The 16269-nt window shown below is 39.1% G+C and overlaps 1 protein-coding gene across 2 annotated transcripts; it reads right to left on the reverse strand.

The window, feature by feature from the left end:
• Positions 1-245: 245 nt before the first annotated feature.
• On the reverse strand, positions 246-10236 carry LOC131889950 (protein croquemort-like). 2 transcript variants are annotated; one of them, XM_059239182.1, is made up of 8 exons: positions 9622-10236; positions 3473-3633; positions 2649-2793; positions 1921-2124; positions 1648-1856; positions 1290-1581; positions 1154-1227; positions 246-1085 (listed from the first exon to the last, which is right to left on the reverse strand). In XM_059239182.1, exons 1-8 carry the CDS (start codon positions 9766-9768, stop codon positions 587-589), a joined length of 1731 nt encoding a protein of 576 aa, XP_059095165.1. In that variant the 5' UTR covers positions 9769-10236; the 3' UTR covers positions 246-586. The 2 variants fall into 2 exon arrangements, with proteins under 2 accessions (XP_059095165.1, XP_059095164.1); XM_059239181.1 differs by lacking the exon at positions 9622-10236 and adding an exon at positions 4020-4241.
• Positions 10237-16269: the final 6033 nt, after the last annotated feature.

The following is a 16269-nucleotide window of genomic DNA, read 5'->3' on the forward strand; positions in this document are numbered from 1 at the left end:
AAGAAAAAAAAGATATCATAAATTACATTCAAGAGCTAACTAAGTGTGCTCATAATTTACATTGAGTAGGCTTTTGAAAATTTTAGTTTTTATAATGTTTTTAGGTATGTAAATTTTTTATGTGGACTAGAATGCCATAAAACAATAAAGTTAAAGTTGTTCCCTATGACTTTTTGGGGTAGAAAAATGCCAATTTGTGTTTGGGAATTTCTCTGGAAACTTGATAGGGCTTTTTGAACACCGTGCTGGATTAAACTATATAATAGATTTTTATTGATCACGCCCAACATTGCCTTTTGATTATCAATAAGGATGGCGAGAACGGTCAATGAGTAATGTTCATTGAATAAGTAGATCTTGGCACGATGATTGACTCTCTTCACATAGAGTGAATGCATTTATCAGTTCGGCAAAATAAATGTACAGTGAGTTATTGGTCGTTTGGACGTGGAGAACACATGTCGATATCGGCACAGACAGATGGGTAGAATTGTCTTGGCAATGCATCATTCATTCTTTGGTATCATGATGCCTAGTATAACCGAACTAGCTCATCCTTCGTTCAGTAAGCATCACGTTATAAACATTAACTAAGAAGCCTTGATTGGGAATCCAAATCACAGACTAAGGTGGCTCGAGCACTATCTACGCTCGAGAAACTAGTTTTCTTGCTACCATCGGAGGAATAGGCTTCACTCTCAGATGAGTTCAAGAACAAGGTTTCCTCGGTATTTGAATGGACCAATTGCTGATTGACATTGAGCCCACTGGAAACATGGGGTTTGATAATGGGAATAATCTTGTGTCTATGTGAGTCGAAGTCTTCAATGGACAAATCAAAATCGTCATTGGATTTGCTCTCGGAGATCTTTCCTGACTTGGAACGAAATCTTCGGCATCGCAAAGCCACGCACACGATGACTCCCACCAAACCAATTACAACCAGAATGGCCCCAACTAGATTGGCATAATGAGGGATTTGGACCAAAAGATTGATGGTCTGAGCCACACTTGGTGTGGCGATCCCATGAGCTTCGAACCATATCACGGGAAAGTAAAGATCCTTGGGAACATTTCGAAGTAATCTGTGGAAAGAAACGAGAACCGTGTTGTCAAAATTAGAGTTGTGATGGAGAGGTTGAGTAATTCTTACGAGATTCCTTCCATGGGATTTAGTTTGACATTTATTTGGAGACGGATTAGCACTTCCATAGGAATGCCGGTGACCTAAAAAGATATCAGTGGCTTGTAACATGTGTTTTTCTTTTTAGAATCTTATGATGTCTTACTGGTTCGAGGACAATTCTAGATTCATGGAGATCCCCCTCGGGTTGAATGCTTCCGTCTTGGAATTGGTTTTGATAGTAAGGATCGGCTTGATAAAAATGAGGGAATGAAATGTAAGCAGGAGAGTCTTGTTTGCACTGGGTCGAGTTCTGTACTCCGGTGGGCAGATTATTGTTAAAACAATAATTCGGAGCATACGTGCTCTCATTGGCGAACGTGGTCTCGTCCAATTTGTACAAGAGACCAGGCACATTCTCGACCTTCGACTTTCCTTTGAAATTAAAGCTCAGAGTTCTGGAATTCCGGATTCAAATCATTAGCTCAATAAGATTGAAGACGTTATCCTCTTTTTCTCGTTACCTGCATGCATCATGCGAAAAGAGTAATAAGTTGGGTTGAGCTGTGCCAGGTGGGTAAAATCCACCGGCTGATCCATGAACTTGTCCGCACTCATCGTTGAAATGAGTGCGGTTTTCATAATTCCAAGTGTTGATTTTACCCATTTGACTGATGTCGTCTTGACCAGTGTACATATTATATGTTCCATCGGCCCAGGAGGTACCATTGCGCTAAAACCAAGGAAATTGTGAGCTCAACAAGCGGATGAAAAATAGCCGTAAACAAGTCACCTACCTTATAAAACCATCCAAACCGATCCAGCGGGATTGTTGACTCCTGCCCAAACCAGTCAGCCAAGGCCAACAACGTGTCTTCGTAGCATTCGAATAGAAGTTCTCTAACTGTCTTTTGAATGAAAACTTGGCTTCCAATATTGTCAAATGTTGACGATAAACCCCATTGCATGAAAAACTGGCCTTTGGACGCTTCAGCACTGCCCTATAAGGCAAACATACACAACGTGAGCTTCTTGTAGAAACCCCATATATCCAATTCCAGATCACATTTCAGTGAGTGTACTATTATGCTCGAGGAAAATTGTATTGATGGAGACCATGTGTGTTTGGAAAAGAGGAAAAATAGGAAGAACAAGAAATGGAGTTGTCACATTTTCCGCCATTGATATCAATGATTCAACAATAGGAAAAACCGATTGAAGTTTCGGAGTGATGCTATTTGAGCTTACATAAATAGTTGAATCATTTCATGGTTAGCAGAGAGCTTCAGTTTAAGTAAGTATCAAACAGACGTACACTAGGAATAGTATATTCATAACGTACTTGTAAAATAAAAAGGCTATATGATACTATAGCCCGGATCAATAAACAAGGGTAGAGTAACGTGACTGTTTTCAGCTCCAACATATTAATGAGCGAAATGGGCATTGCTTTCAACAAGAAGCCATTTTTTAGAACTCAAGTTCAAACGACATCTTTAATGAGTGATCAAGGACAAACACTTACTAATACAGGGACATTGATAGTGGTGACTATGTCATCCAGACTCCCATCCGACATCTCAGGCTCAAAAAACCAGCTTTTTCGTACCTTGTACGAAATAGTTCGGTTTTTGTGGTTGAAAACAACCTGATCTTTGGTTTCAACTTCTCTGAAATGAAAAAAAGATGAAAAAGCATGCTTTCAATGAAGTGGTTTTGTTCGTTTGGGAGTCAAATCAGGCCTAGTTTATCTGATTTAACTCGATTCGTTCCCATGAGGACCCCTATCATCATATATAGGAATTGGGATAACCCAAGTGACAAGTTTGCAAAACTATCAGACATCCTATAGACTAACAAGCATAATTTTTTTTCTTACATTTAAGTGCCAAATATCGAACACATTACAGGTTTTTATTTTTGAGAAGGAGGAGGGGATTGAACCCTGTTCATTTGTTATGGTCAACAACAGGTTCTGTCACGTCAGCCTCCCCTGTTTTTCGTTTGATCTTCCTAATTATCGCTAGGCTTTTTTCCATTTAACAACGTACAACACCCCAAGATTGAAGTCTGGACAGTTTGGGGGAGAGAATTATATAATAGTCAGGGTTCAAAAAATGATGAGGGTGGTGCCATCTAAAACTGGTTCGAGATAAAACCGAGACCTTGTCCCGTAACATTCCTTTCTAACTGTCTCTCAAAGCCTCTCAGAGTATTTGACCCTTTCAAGTACTATTTGCACAAAACAAACATCGTCATAATTTCACCTAACGAGACAGGGTGCATCACAAAAAGTTCCATTTTGGTACACAAGGTGACAAACAAAGTTTAAACAACAAAACAACAAACCTGAATGTAAAGGGACCCAGTTGCTTCAGTCTGGGCTTTTCAGTCTTATCCAACGTCTGATTAGGATTTTGCAGAGAGAACAGATATATCTTGGTAAAAATTGGCACCGACGGCTGCATCCATTCGGCAAAAGCCGGAGTGCCTTCTATCAGGGTCATTTGCTGAAATGTAGAGAATAGACATCTGAAATTCACTGCGAGTTTAATTTTGGATCCTTGTCAGTATCTCCAGCTTTGTGAATAAAAATATCTTGTCTATAGACCGTAAAAATGAACAGATCAGAATTTGAAGGGCTTTGGAATCGTTGACTTGGAAAAAGTAACATAAGATGAAAGATCAACTTTTATAAAAGAACGAATGTGATAGACACAAATATGGGCTTCAGAAATTCGACATTAGTTATGTTAGATATCGTAATTTTACACAAGTTCAAATGTCCTCAAAAATTGATTTTGTAAATGGCAAGAACATATTTCTTTGAACGTTTTGACTTAAATACACGCACACAATGTCAACTATTGACATTGAATCAGTAAGTATGACTGACCTTTGCAATTTCGTTATGATACATAACGGGGAAGAAAAGAGTCACGAATAAACCACTAGTAAAGAGCACTCCCATGAGAATGGAAAACATACACAACACATGTGTCATCTTGCTTCCGTACGATTTGTAGTTATGTACGTATGTAAGCATACAACTGATTAACCTCAAACGTATTTTTGGCACTTCTTTTATACGTGCGGTCTCTTAACGACTCACGTGAATTTGAATAAAGTTTTTGACACAATCTCTTTGGACACGAATGAAAACAATACGAATTGATTACAGCAAGATAATCAAAGTTCTACAAAGTGTGTAAACACAAGTCCTACGATTAAGTTTGAACTGTGTTCCTTGAGTACTCAATTGATAATGACAGGCTAGCTCTGACGTCGTTGTGGGCTTTGGACATCCTCACTACCCAAGATGCTTAAGAAATGACTTGAGTGCTCCATAGAGCTCCCTAAGACATCTTGGCCATATCCTGTCTCTCATAACGGGAACAACTTATTTAACCAAACATTGGACCGGCAAGAGAGACAACACCATAATACTCACTGATTAAGCAAGCGGGCTTGTGGGTCACATTGAAGAGCACAATAATAATATAGCTGACGGTGGTTAAAAAGAAATACTGGCTCTTTTGTACTCTATTGTTCCCAATTTTGACAAAACTGAAGGAACTATGTAACATTGAAATTACTTTGTAATGTTGTTTCGGCACAGCAGCAGCTGAAACTACGGATTTATATATGAATAGATATACTTTTTGGCAGTCCATTTTTACGTTCATTACTTAACATATTATGCTCAAAACGTGAATTATTGTATGGTCTTCATTTGCGGACAAATTTCTATCTTAATTGCTTCGTAACAACGCTCCAACAGCCAGACTTTATTTTAATTTTGGTGCTTTCATGCATTGTTAAAGATCACAATCATGAGATTTTTAACATTGCATTATCCGGTTTTGTATGAAAGTCATACAAGCCGGGAGGTAGGTGTCAATTAGATGAGTTGTTGTTTTCATTATTGTATAAAGTACAGCGCAAAATGTACTTAGAATTATATTATTTGCTTAGACAAGGCTTTGATAAAAAGGATTATCAATAAACACGAGAGGAATTAAACTAGAGTGCTAAAATGTTGAAAAAGCAACGGATACCTTAATTTTTAGTATAGGTAATATTTTTTGCAAGAGAATGAATTATTTAATTATTTTGACTTTAAGAAAACATTTTTAAATAGGATTTAAAAAGCCAACGTTTTCTCTCAGTTTTTTTAACTTTCATGGTATAAGAGTGACAATGAACCCAAAAAGTCTAGCTTTCATCATTTTCATTGTCTTGTACTTGAACACTCGAAATCCGTTGTTACTCCTCTATCACACTTTAATCTATTGAAAAAATCAGCAGAACCTAAATTGATTTGAAATCTTTGTCCGCTTCAAGGAAAATATTTCGAAGTATTAAAACTTGATCGAAAAAGATCCATAAAATCGCAAGTATTTCTTATTGCGTCAGCACCTTAGCTTTTTCCACATACTCACAAGGTGTTATAGTTTACAATATCATTTAGCCACGCCTCCTTCCCATAGTTGTTCAGTCAACATTTTATCAACCCCTAAACCAGAAATTGGATGATGACCTTAAAGTTCTCGTGACATGTCAATACGAATTCATAAAGTAATCCAACAACTTGTAACTATATTTCGAAAGCTCGTTTTTCGAACTTAATACAAAAACTTTGCACGTGGGATGAGACAAAAATGACGACCAGAGTGATGGAAGCAATCGCGATTCTTCTAGATGTTCCTCAGTGTCGAAGAAAACACCCAGTTTAACGTCTTCAGACCCTTGCACTTTTCAGGTTGCAAAAAAAGAATTAGGATAAATGAGATTATGCTTTTTTTAATTTTTTCTATCCATAAATTCAGAAAACTTTTGCATCAGCTCTTTTTAATGTGAGGTAAAATTCTGAAGATCTTAAGAGTCTCACATTTCCAAATGTTTACTGGATAACCACAAATTATGGAAATGTGCGAAAGTTTAGAAATTCAATTCAATTTTCGGGTCACTGGGCTTGATTTATGATGCAAACCCAAGAAGAGCAATGTTACAATTTAAACATTGTTTGAAATGATGTTCAGAATACTAAATTTGAGGAGCTTTGTGCTTACGGAGCTCAAATCAAACTCAAGATTCCCGGTGTTACAATTTTACAACTGAAAATTGACAGAAGCATATATTACGGTAGAGTTGTAGAGCGAACCTTCTTGTGGTCAAACTTGAGTCAAATTCATCGCACTGTGAGCGCCTATTGGCAATGAAACCTTTGTTCTGAGGCATCATACACAACGATGAGCGGTTAAACAGAACGGGTTAGGAAAAATTGAAGGTGGGGTTTAATGCAAGCTCAAAGATCTGAACTTGCCCCAATCAGTTATATAACATTGTTTGGAATTTAGCCTAATTTTCCTCATTTGTTATTTCAGACTAGAGGGTGTCTGGTATGAGATAATGTTGCAAAATTTGCAATTGCCATTCAAAATCAAGAGAAAATCAGGATACGTAAGGAACCCTTAACTACCGCAACCGTAGTTTTAAACGAGGCATTTTTTTTGTCCAGCAACTAATCAGGTGGATCTTTAAGCTTACTCTTTAAGTAATGAAGGTTAATAAGGGGGTTAAACATACCCATCAAATGCAAATGCGCTAGCTGAAATACTTTAGTGACATTTGCTTGTACTTTAGGCACCCTCTTTAACATGCCCAATTTGAGTGTGAATGCACACGTACAATTTTGGCTGCTTCTTTTCAATATTCTTTTACGAAATATTTTCCTCTTGACCATAACGGGAGGTTAAGCCAATGCTACAGATATTTGAACGAGGCAAGGGTATGTTTATGTGTATGTTTTTCGGTGTTGGAGCGGATGAGAAATGAATGAAAAATCCATTGCCTTCCTCAAACATTAATTTTGTTTTTCATGAATTCATGAATTTTCGACAATTTGATTTATCGACGGGACGTGTCTTATATCAAGATGGTTCCTTTTTGAGTCAATATATAGCGTTAAAGAAGAATGCACTGTTTCTTTAAACTGTCAAGTACAAATTTGAGATAACAAGACACCCTTAGATCATCCCCCAATTGGGTATTAACATTTACTCCTCTGTTTATCTTGGAACTAATCTCACCCAAGCCCCAAGCAAAGAGGGCAATGATATTTTGAATACCCTGAGTCTTTTGCTTAAAAGTTGAGTATCCAACTCAAACGAGTTTCATCAGTTTGTTACTAGCTGATTGTTTGATACACTTTAGAATGCAATTATCAGCAAACGTTTTGGAAAATGTGAAAAGAAAATTGAAATAAATCATAATTCTGACTGAATTCAAGGACAGCCGTTTTGCACGATTTGCTGTTGATAATTATGATCATCATCAATTTTTCAATGATTCCTCATGGTCTTGTAGTTCTTGAACAAGAAGGCGAGATCCCTAAATTGCCCCCAATATCGTGCGGTTTGTTTTCATGGGACAGTTTGACTTGTTAAGACCCCAAGTATTGACAGATCAATGATTTAACTTGTCCGGTGACCAGCGTTTCCAACCTGGAAATCTCCCACATCTTCGTCGAACAGATCTAAAGCTTTACTAAGAAGCCCAAGTCAGCGAAAAGAAGGGAATGAAAGAATCGCGATTCATAACGTGCCAAATGCCTTGCAAAAAAATGCACAAGCTATTTGGACATCACAAACAGAACAATCGGTTGATGAAGCTATTCGAGTTAAGTATTTTTCCTGGAACTCAATGTTCACTCTTAAATAGCTCTTTCCCCATTTTTGTACATTATTTTTCAACTCTTATGATTCTTTGTATACAAGCAGCTCTTTAAACAACGAGCAACCCTTTCTGGTTTCTCTCAAATATATGTAATTGGTCTGAAGAGCCTGGAATTAGTCTTTGCGATTTGAAGATTGGCGACCTAAAGCCTCAAATGGTTGAATATTTCAAAGAGATAAATGATCCAGTCACTGACTAAAATGATAAAACCGATGAGCACTGTGGTTGGCTATAGCTGAATCAATTGTTTTGCAATGATTATGTTGATTAGTGCACTCACTCACTTAGACTTGATAAGCCAAATTATTGCAGTACATTGTAAAAGATGTCGGCTCTACTTCCCTCTGGCAATGGCTCCACGCCATGTTGATGGGTTGATTGGATGCCTACCAATTCCATTTACATAAGCTAACGTCCTTTATTGTAGCCCTTTTGTAAGCTTTTCTTGAGTCATGCCATGCAAAACATGCACAAAGGTAGGAAGGTAGATGGATGATGTAAGTTGGGGTAGTTCGTGAGCATTTTCATGGTCAAATGTTGATCAAGTTATCAAGAGCGTACATGTTTGACTCTGACCCTTCCCAAAAGCACGCACTTGCGATAAATGCATTTGTTATTCCAGATATTCACTAATGGGTGCAGGTGTATGCAAGCCAAGAGACAATATTAACAGACACTTTAACGATAGACAGACGGAACCAAGTGCATATTTCTCAATGATCTTGTTCAGCTGAAGGTATCAAGTATACTACTGTCTTCTCACTTTCAGGATTTTCGATCTTGAATGACATTTTATCGAAGTTTTGGAGTATTTTAAAAGCCCAAGCGGAATCAATCTAATATTCTTGCTTAGAATATGTAAGTAAAAGGTGAAGTCGTTCCTGGAGGGCGCACTTCTTTTTTCCCCTAAATCGCAGTTTTCTGTTCCCTTGCAGTTCGATATGATTGAGCGAAAATTCAACCAAGGTAAGCCTCACTTGGAGCTTTGGATGGGCTTTTGGAGAATGAAATTGATGGCTGAGAATAAGGATGCAAACCATTATCTAAACAATCAACAGCCATGCCCAAAAATCAAGTTAGAACTGTACAGTTCTTGAGATTACACATTAAGAAGATACATTTTTCGAACCCAAAATGGGACATCCCTATATATTTATATTGGAAACACTTGTCAAATAATAATCTAATGAGATTCAAACTAGCAATAAAGATTTTTTAAATTTTTAAACTCAACCATTACTTGTTGAGGAAAACTGTGTAATTTGGTGTGGATTTACTCTCAATCTAAACTGAAAATATAAAAACAAGGATGAAAATTCATCATGGATAGGAGACTTCTGCAACGCAAAGTTTTGATGGTGAAACAACGAATTCTTATATTTTTCTTTTGGTGATTAAAGTAACCGTGTGACTTCAAAGTGAAGGGAGTGTCTTTTTCTTATTAACGTTTTACGTGCTTTATTAATCGCTACAAGGAATGTACTTCCATGTACTATTGAAATAGGGAGTCAAGAGCAAGTAAATCTTATTTTGTTGATTTTATTTCAACTTTGTTTAAGGTTAATTTGCGGTTGCGGCAAAATCCCCACCAAATACGTAAAATTGCAAGTGCACACTCGTGATTCATCAACCATGACAACGAGTCCATTGGCTAGCGTCTAACCAATTACTAAAGCATGTGCAAGGACAACAATTTCCTCTGAACGAAATTCCTGCCACACATTCCAATGGTTTCACGTTTGATAATTCTGAAATCTTACCTGTCCCAAAATCTTATTGAAAAGGGCTGGAAAACTGATGGTGAAGCCGGCAGAAAATACCATGAGGCCAATAAAGCCCATACACACAAAGGTCAAAACCTTTTCGGAGCATTCTCCACGAGAGCGGAGAGAACCTCGAGTCATCATTTTCACTTTTGTTTTTTTTTAAATCTGTGTATGTCAAAAATAGGTCGAATTCGTCCACTCCCTCACAGCACATGCGAAGAATTCAAAACAATCTTCGTGGTACGTAGACAAGACAACTTCTTCGAGGGCTGGGTTGTTTGGTTTGGGCTGGCCTATGAGTGAAATGGTTTGGAGTTGTGCTTGTACCTCCGAGTGACTGCGCGATATGTTCACTCAAAGGCGGCAGAATCCTGACTGAGACCAAACCGTCAACACCGTGGAATTGAGCCAAGTCGACGTTGTTGGTCCTATGATGAGTAAAGAGGGAAGAACACAAACGAGGATGGATAACTCTGAACCGTTCCCGAGACGACAAGGGTGGATCGTTTTCTTGGTGCCTCTGTCATTGTCATTACGAGACGGATTTGCTCAGCCACTAAGGGGGATTAGGATAGGTATTCATTAACAAAGGATAATGTTCCACTCCTGTCCTCTCCTCATGAATCGAATCAACCCGGCCTTTGAAACCTAGATTCAGGTAGCAAAGAGATGAATGGGATTTCAGAGCATGAATATGTATAATAAGGACTGTTGATGTAAGCTTGATAAATTGGATAAGCTGCCCTAGGACCAATGAATTGGAAAAGGGTATATAATGGGATATTAAGTAAGTCGGTGCGTTGGCAGAGAACCAAAACGAAACCAATGGCGGTCCAGACCGATGATACGCCGTGCAGAATGCTCCCGAGCACCACCATTCAAAGTTGACGAGAAGACGAGTTGTCCTCTTGTGTAAGAGATAAAACTGGCAACAAACCCGAACAATTCATTCTCTGATCAATCAAGTCTATTCCATCATCAAGTATCTACCCGATATTTTTTTTGCCACGGAGCTAACCTAAAAATAGATGTCAAAGATACACCTTCTTAACAAGTATGCACTAAAAGGTCGTTTTTTTCTTGACGGAGTAAGCTATTCGGCGTGGGTTAAATGCTTTCAAATAGGATGACAGGTAAAACCAGCATAAGGAGCCAAAACCTGTGTTTTCACAATGAAATCAAACAAGGCTGAAGAATGTCAACCATGCAGAAGAGCATTTTAATAGCTTATCATTTACCAATGGCATTTATTCTCGAATTCATGAATGATCTGAAACACAAGACTAACATTTTTTGCAATTATAAAGTGGCCAATTGCAGATGTTAATAAAAAATTTGGATCGAAACTTGGAAACGATATCTAATCACCTCCATGGTATTTATGGATGTTCTAAAGCGACCAATTCAAGTGCATTAGTGCACTAAATAGTTTCTTGATTATGCCATTGAAGGACCAACCGGGAAAAGAATTTTCTTGCAATAGTTAGAAATGGAGATCAGGAGGCGGAAAAAATAAAACCATGCCTCTAATGACAGAAAAGGAATCTAAAAACTTCTAGGCAACCTTCAACCCAATTTTTGGAAGTTCATTCATTTGGATTTTGATAGCTTTTATCGGTACCTGTAACAAATAACGGTCACGGATACCGTTTCAGTTAAAGAAAAATCCATTGTGATAGTACAAAAGATGCTACTTTCAAGGAAGTGGCACTCAAAAAGGACGAGTATATTTTTGGCATGGTGACTAAGAATTCGTTTCCATTTCTGTGTTTCAGACAGATGCACTTAATTCTTCAATTATTTTTGTTTTTGACTTTTTTTTGTTAACATCATTCAAGTTGACCCATGTCATTTAGATTTGACCCCATCCTAGAACGAGCTGTCAACTTTGAAGTCTTTACTCGATACAATTGTTTACTATTACTTTGGCTGTTATCATTCTTAGGAGTAGCCATTGTCTTACTTTATAATCGAATATGCATATGTACAATTGATAGCCTACCTCACTAACAAGGTCAATGTTTATACTTGATTGAATTCATTGACACAATTGCCTTTTTGATCATGTGGGTTCGTGGACAGAGGGGAGAAAAATGATCAGGTTTAAAAGTGGATCCGATTAAAGTGTCAATGTTTGCAAATTCAATTCATGCAATCCTCTCTAAACTGGTTCACTTAATGAATGCTCGTGGGTCTGAAATGATCTGCAAATTGCCCATAAACCCACTTCTGGGTCGTGACAATGTATGATTATGCCCTGTGGGTGCATTTCACTCAATGTAGTATGTACTCGAACTATTCTGGCCGCCCAAGAAACCTGTCAAAGACACACCGACATGTAAAATGAGTGACCCTTTGAAATCTGATCAAAGTACGCCACGTGCCCAAGTTGATGATGAGGTCGAGCGGAACACAATCTCCTTAAGCTGAGCTTTATTCCTACTGTTGTCTCCGGGGGGCCCTTTCTGCACAACAGAAAGATGTCCAAGGTGTCGTGAGTTCGCTTGTACTGGGACAAAGGCAGCGAATTGATGAACCTAATTTGGAAGTTCGCACAGTACAATGCTAGTACCATAAACATTTATGAAACAGATTGCTGTTCTCACCACAATTGAAGCTATGCAATTCCAAGATCTTAGTAATTGTTTCTCGCAATTCCAACGTAACCTTTGCCAAACTTCGAGAGCAAACGAGAGCATCAATAAAACTGAGAATCGAGACGCTGAATCGACATTCAGATCTCATTGGCCAAAGTTATCATCAAGCTCCTTCCAAATCGAGTTGGACCGGCGAAAACTGTTTAAAACATGATCTGGATGTATAAATGGAGAAACCTCGAGGTTTCTGAAATTCGAGCTGACTCGTTGGAGAACTTGAGCTCTAATATGACATTTTGGGATGAAATTCCTATTAATCAAACCAAGCAACAGCTAATTTGACAAAGTGATGTCGATTATAGTTTCAGAGTTATCTTTCATGTTTTGACAGAACGCTTAACAAGATCAATTTGGAAAGTCCACAATTGATCATTCATTTTCGTCCAGTTGTTTTCGTTTTTATTGCATTGGAAGAATTCGAAATGGACATCGATAAACACTGTTGAAAGCAGATCTGTATCAGATAACCAGAAAAATATTTTGCTGGCTCTGTGTAAATCTTGGTCAAATCTTTCCTGTAACGAGATTAAAGGATTTTCTGTCGAGCACTTTTAAAGAAATGTCGAAGAAAAAAAGGTGTTTTGAATTAGAAATTTTGAAATGGATAGTTTTCATGCCTTCCTTCCATTAGCTCAGTTCACTTCTTCATTGCAAGTTCCAGGGCATGCCGAGCTTTTAGCAAGTGCCCAAGTGCGCAATACAGTAGCTGTCCTTGAATGCCACTTTTACGACCGCTCGAAGTTTTGGCTTCATGTCAGTATTGAAATGAAGAAATTGCTGCAAAGACTTCTCTTTTTCCGTATATGCATTTTTCTAAGGTTCTCAAAACACGCCCTCAACTTTTTGAAGGGCATGGGTTTTTGCGGCCAAATATGTTCAAAGTTTGCCTTGATAACAACACGGAAGTAGGTGGACTGTTGCTAATCGCCGATGATCCTGAGCCCTTAGAGGAAATAATATCAGTCCCATTTGCTCATTTACACTAGAAGTGCATTGGCCCTACTTTTCACGAACCAACTCAAGCAACATCAATTGAATTCATACAAAATGACAAATATTTCATAAGAGCCTCATCCCGTACTATGAACCTCTCCTGACTTCCAGAGAAATATTCGATCAGTTGTTACATAAGTGGTAGTTCAACCGTGCGTTCCCAAATCAGGAGATGACAGTCAGAGATCTTGAAGGCCTGCTTCCCCACACATTACATCGCCGACCAAATACTAACACACGCCCAAAATTCGTATTCGTCCGATGGTTGTGGGGCAGGGAAGCAGCCCCGCCTTAAGTTGTCTTGGCAGAACCAGAACTGTTGTGCTGACAAGCACACTGCCAAAATCAGTCTAATTTACTCACCATAGGCTTATCCAACATCAACAACACAAGCACTGACGAAGGTTCCCTTAGCATAAGTGAACTGGACACGTGTGTGTGAGTGTGAGAGAGAGCCTCTGGGTTGTAGGTTGGTTAGCTGTTGCCTCCTGTGATTGATTACAACCACTAGGCTGGTCCTCAACTTACGGGCTTACCTCGGACCACCACTTTTTGGGCCAATCGCATCAGGGCAAAGAATCAGGTGATACCGGTGATCCAGTTTGACCACGGCTAACGCACCAAAATTCCCAGACCGTTCTGTGGGCCATGTGCCATTCGTGTTGGTTTTGGACTTCATCAAGGTAAGATAAACACTTCCAACACTTCTGCTTTCATCACTTTCAAAACTTTCAACTTGGGGTGGCCCCAAAGGGTTGGTAGCTTTAGCTTTCACGGTGAAAAGTGTGCGTTTATGTGTCCAAAATCGACGCCAGATTTATTCCCCCGGGGAACCAGGCTGCCAAATCAACTCGTTGGGGTTCAGATTTTCAAGTATGATTCTCAGACTCACTTGTAGGCATCCGCCTCAGGATTCCTGGATCAAAGAACCAGTTGTGGTGTTGAGCTTGAAATTTCGACCAGGATGGGCATTTGACTTGTGACCTTGACTTCCAGGGGTAGTTATGGTCAAGACATTCATATTTCCTGATGGTTTTCCCCAAACGAACGACTAGAGCTTGTCAGCATTGCTTGAAATTGGTTTGCACATCATTTCTTGGCGCTCACGGGCTCACGGGCTCATGAAAGCTATAATCGAGAGCGATGGGTCAAGTGTGCCCTGAACAAGTTCATTTGACAGATCAACCAATTCTCACGCTCAAAAGGAACAGAATGTTATCCCTACTTTACCTTCGAAGGAGGGGATCCAGTGACCGACCAGAGTTGTTTTGTGCCCGACCCTTCCGTCTATTCAGTTCCTCGGCAGAGGAAGTTGCAGAAGTGGGTACAGCTACCACTGGGAATGTTGAGCCTGCTTTGGGGAAGTTTTTCAAACAAGGCCCACTAAATCATTGCAAACGCGTTCGTTCATTGTTGATTGCCCTCAGGGATGGTAAAAGCGTTTAAAGATAATATACAATGGCATCATCTATGAGAAATATTTTTATGCATCCTCATATGCATACTGGCCACTTTTTTAAGCACAAAGTACAATCATCATTATCGTGTCTAATCTAAAGGGCCAAGGGCAACCAATGTGTGGTTGTTGTTTATTCCAAAGCTCTTTGGCAAGCCAAATATTAAATCTTAAAAGAATATACGACAAGAATACTTCGCAATATGTCTTCAACAAGTGCATTCCAATAAATGTACAAAAAAAATATAATGAGAATGGCCTAAGAGTTTCAATGCCATTTCGTACAAAAGCTTTGGTCATTAATAACAGCTTGTCTGCATCCAATCATAACGTCATGCAACAGTCTATTTACTGACATATGTTAGCATCCAGTATTAATTGTCTCATGTGTAGCGTCAACACCGTGAGATGTAACGTGGTACGAAGTGCTTGTCCGTATTGACAAGGTGAGCAAGAAGACCCCGACGTCTAGCGATCAACACTAAACCACGTTGGCCCATGTTACATTCCTACCTGTTGAGTTTTCTTCCACTCGTCTATCTGATAGTGTGCGGTCGGGCGGTGATCGGCCAAATGTAGGTTACACAACAGTTCCCGCTCCAAGTTGAGCCGATTCCTGCTTGTTTCAATGTACACAATCACAGATAACGTCAGCGACGCTGGATGTTGATGCCTCGGAAGTAAACTCGACGTAGTAGGTTTTGTCGGTTTGCTTCGTGGTTTAGTCCTTTAGGGGGCATTGAGTCACCATTGGTTTTATCGCTTCTTAAACGTCACTCACTATATATTGTCGCCCCACTGGCAACTTTCACTTTCATTACGATCTGGAAAGCATTCAATGTCGATGCTTATTGGGTGCCATCAACCAAGATGGGCAGCCATGTGCTTCTTAATATCTACCTATCAATCCATGAGGTAGATGGATGAAAGAGAAACGACGAGGATGATAGATGATAAATTTGCGCCATGGCGAGAGAAATCACACTATCCGCCCGTGGGGCTGATGACTTTTCGGGTCAAGAACCTTTGCTTATATCGTATATCCCGCTTTTCAAAGTGTCTATCCAGATATCTGAATGACGAGGTTGCTTCATTCAGTAACAAAATTGGCTTGTCTTGGACAATTATACCTTGAAGTCGCTAAACTTAAAACTGACTGTCATCCACCATGACATTTGGTATTTAAAAGAATAGACATTACGGGTGTATTCGTACTCCATCCAGCCGTATTTCATAAGCTGTAAAACACGTCACAGGTCCTTAAACTGATTTGCCCTGTGGCGAGTCGATCAAAACTGATCTGAAGCGACTTCAGTCATCTCACGCAATTTGCCGCGTTCAATTTGACGTTCACATTATACATTCCAGCAATCCGAATTCTTTCTCCGTAGACCCAAGGTTGTGTGGCTAGCATTGATATGACATAAAATGGAGCGAAGCCGAGCAGAAACCGAGACCTCCAAGGTTATTTTCTCTGGAAGTTGCAGTCACCTTCAACCCTAATTGAGTAACTGAAAACTAAATCCGACTAAATGG

This window comes from Tigriopus californicus, chromosome 11 (assembly GCF_007210705.1).
Source record: "Tigriopus californicus strain San Diego chromosome 11, Tcal_SD_v2.1, whole genome shotgun sequence".
Lineage (NCBI taxonomy): Eukaryota > Metazoa > Arthropoda > Copepoda > Harpacticoida > Harpacticidae > Tigriopus > Tigriopus californicus.

What these genes read in the sequence shown, in the direction of transcription:
- LOC131889950 (XM_059239181.1), bottom strand. Translation starts at nt 4,169, where the DNA reads ATGCTTACATACGTACATAACTACAAATCGTACGGAAGCAAGATGACA. An exon ending in CTAGAATTGTCCTCGAACCA is followed by an intron (nt 1,228 to 1,289) that starts GTAAGACATCAT and finishes ATATCTTTTTAG; the next exon opens with GTCACCGGCATTCCTATGGA. An exon ending in AATCCCATGGAAGGAATCTC is followed by an intron (nt 1,086 to 1,153) that starts GTAAGAATTACT and finishes TTCTTTCCACAG; the next exon opens with ATTACTTCGAAATGTTCCCA.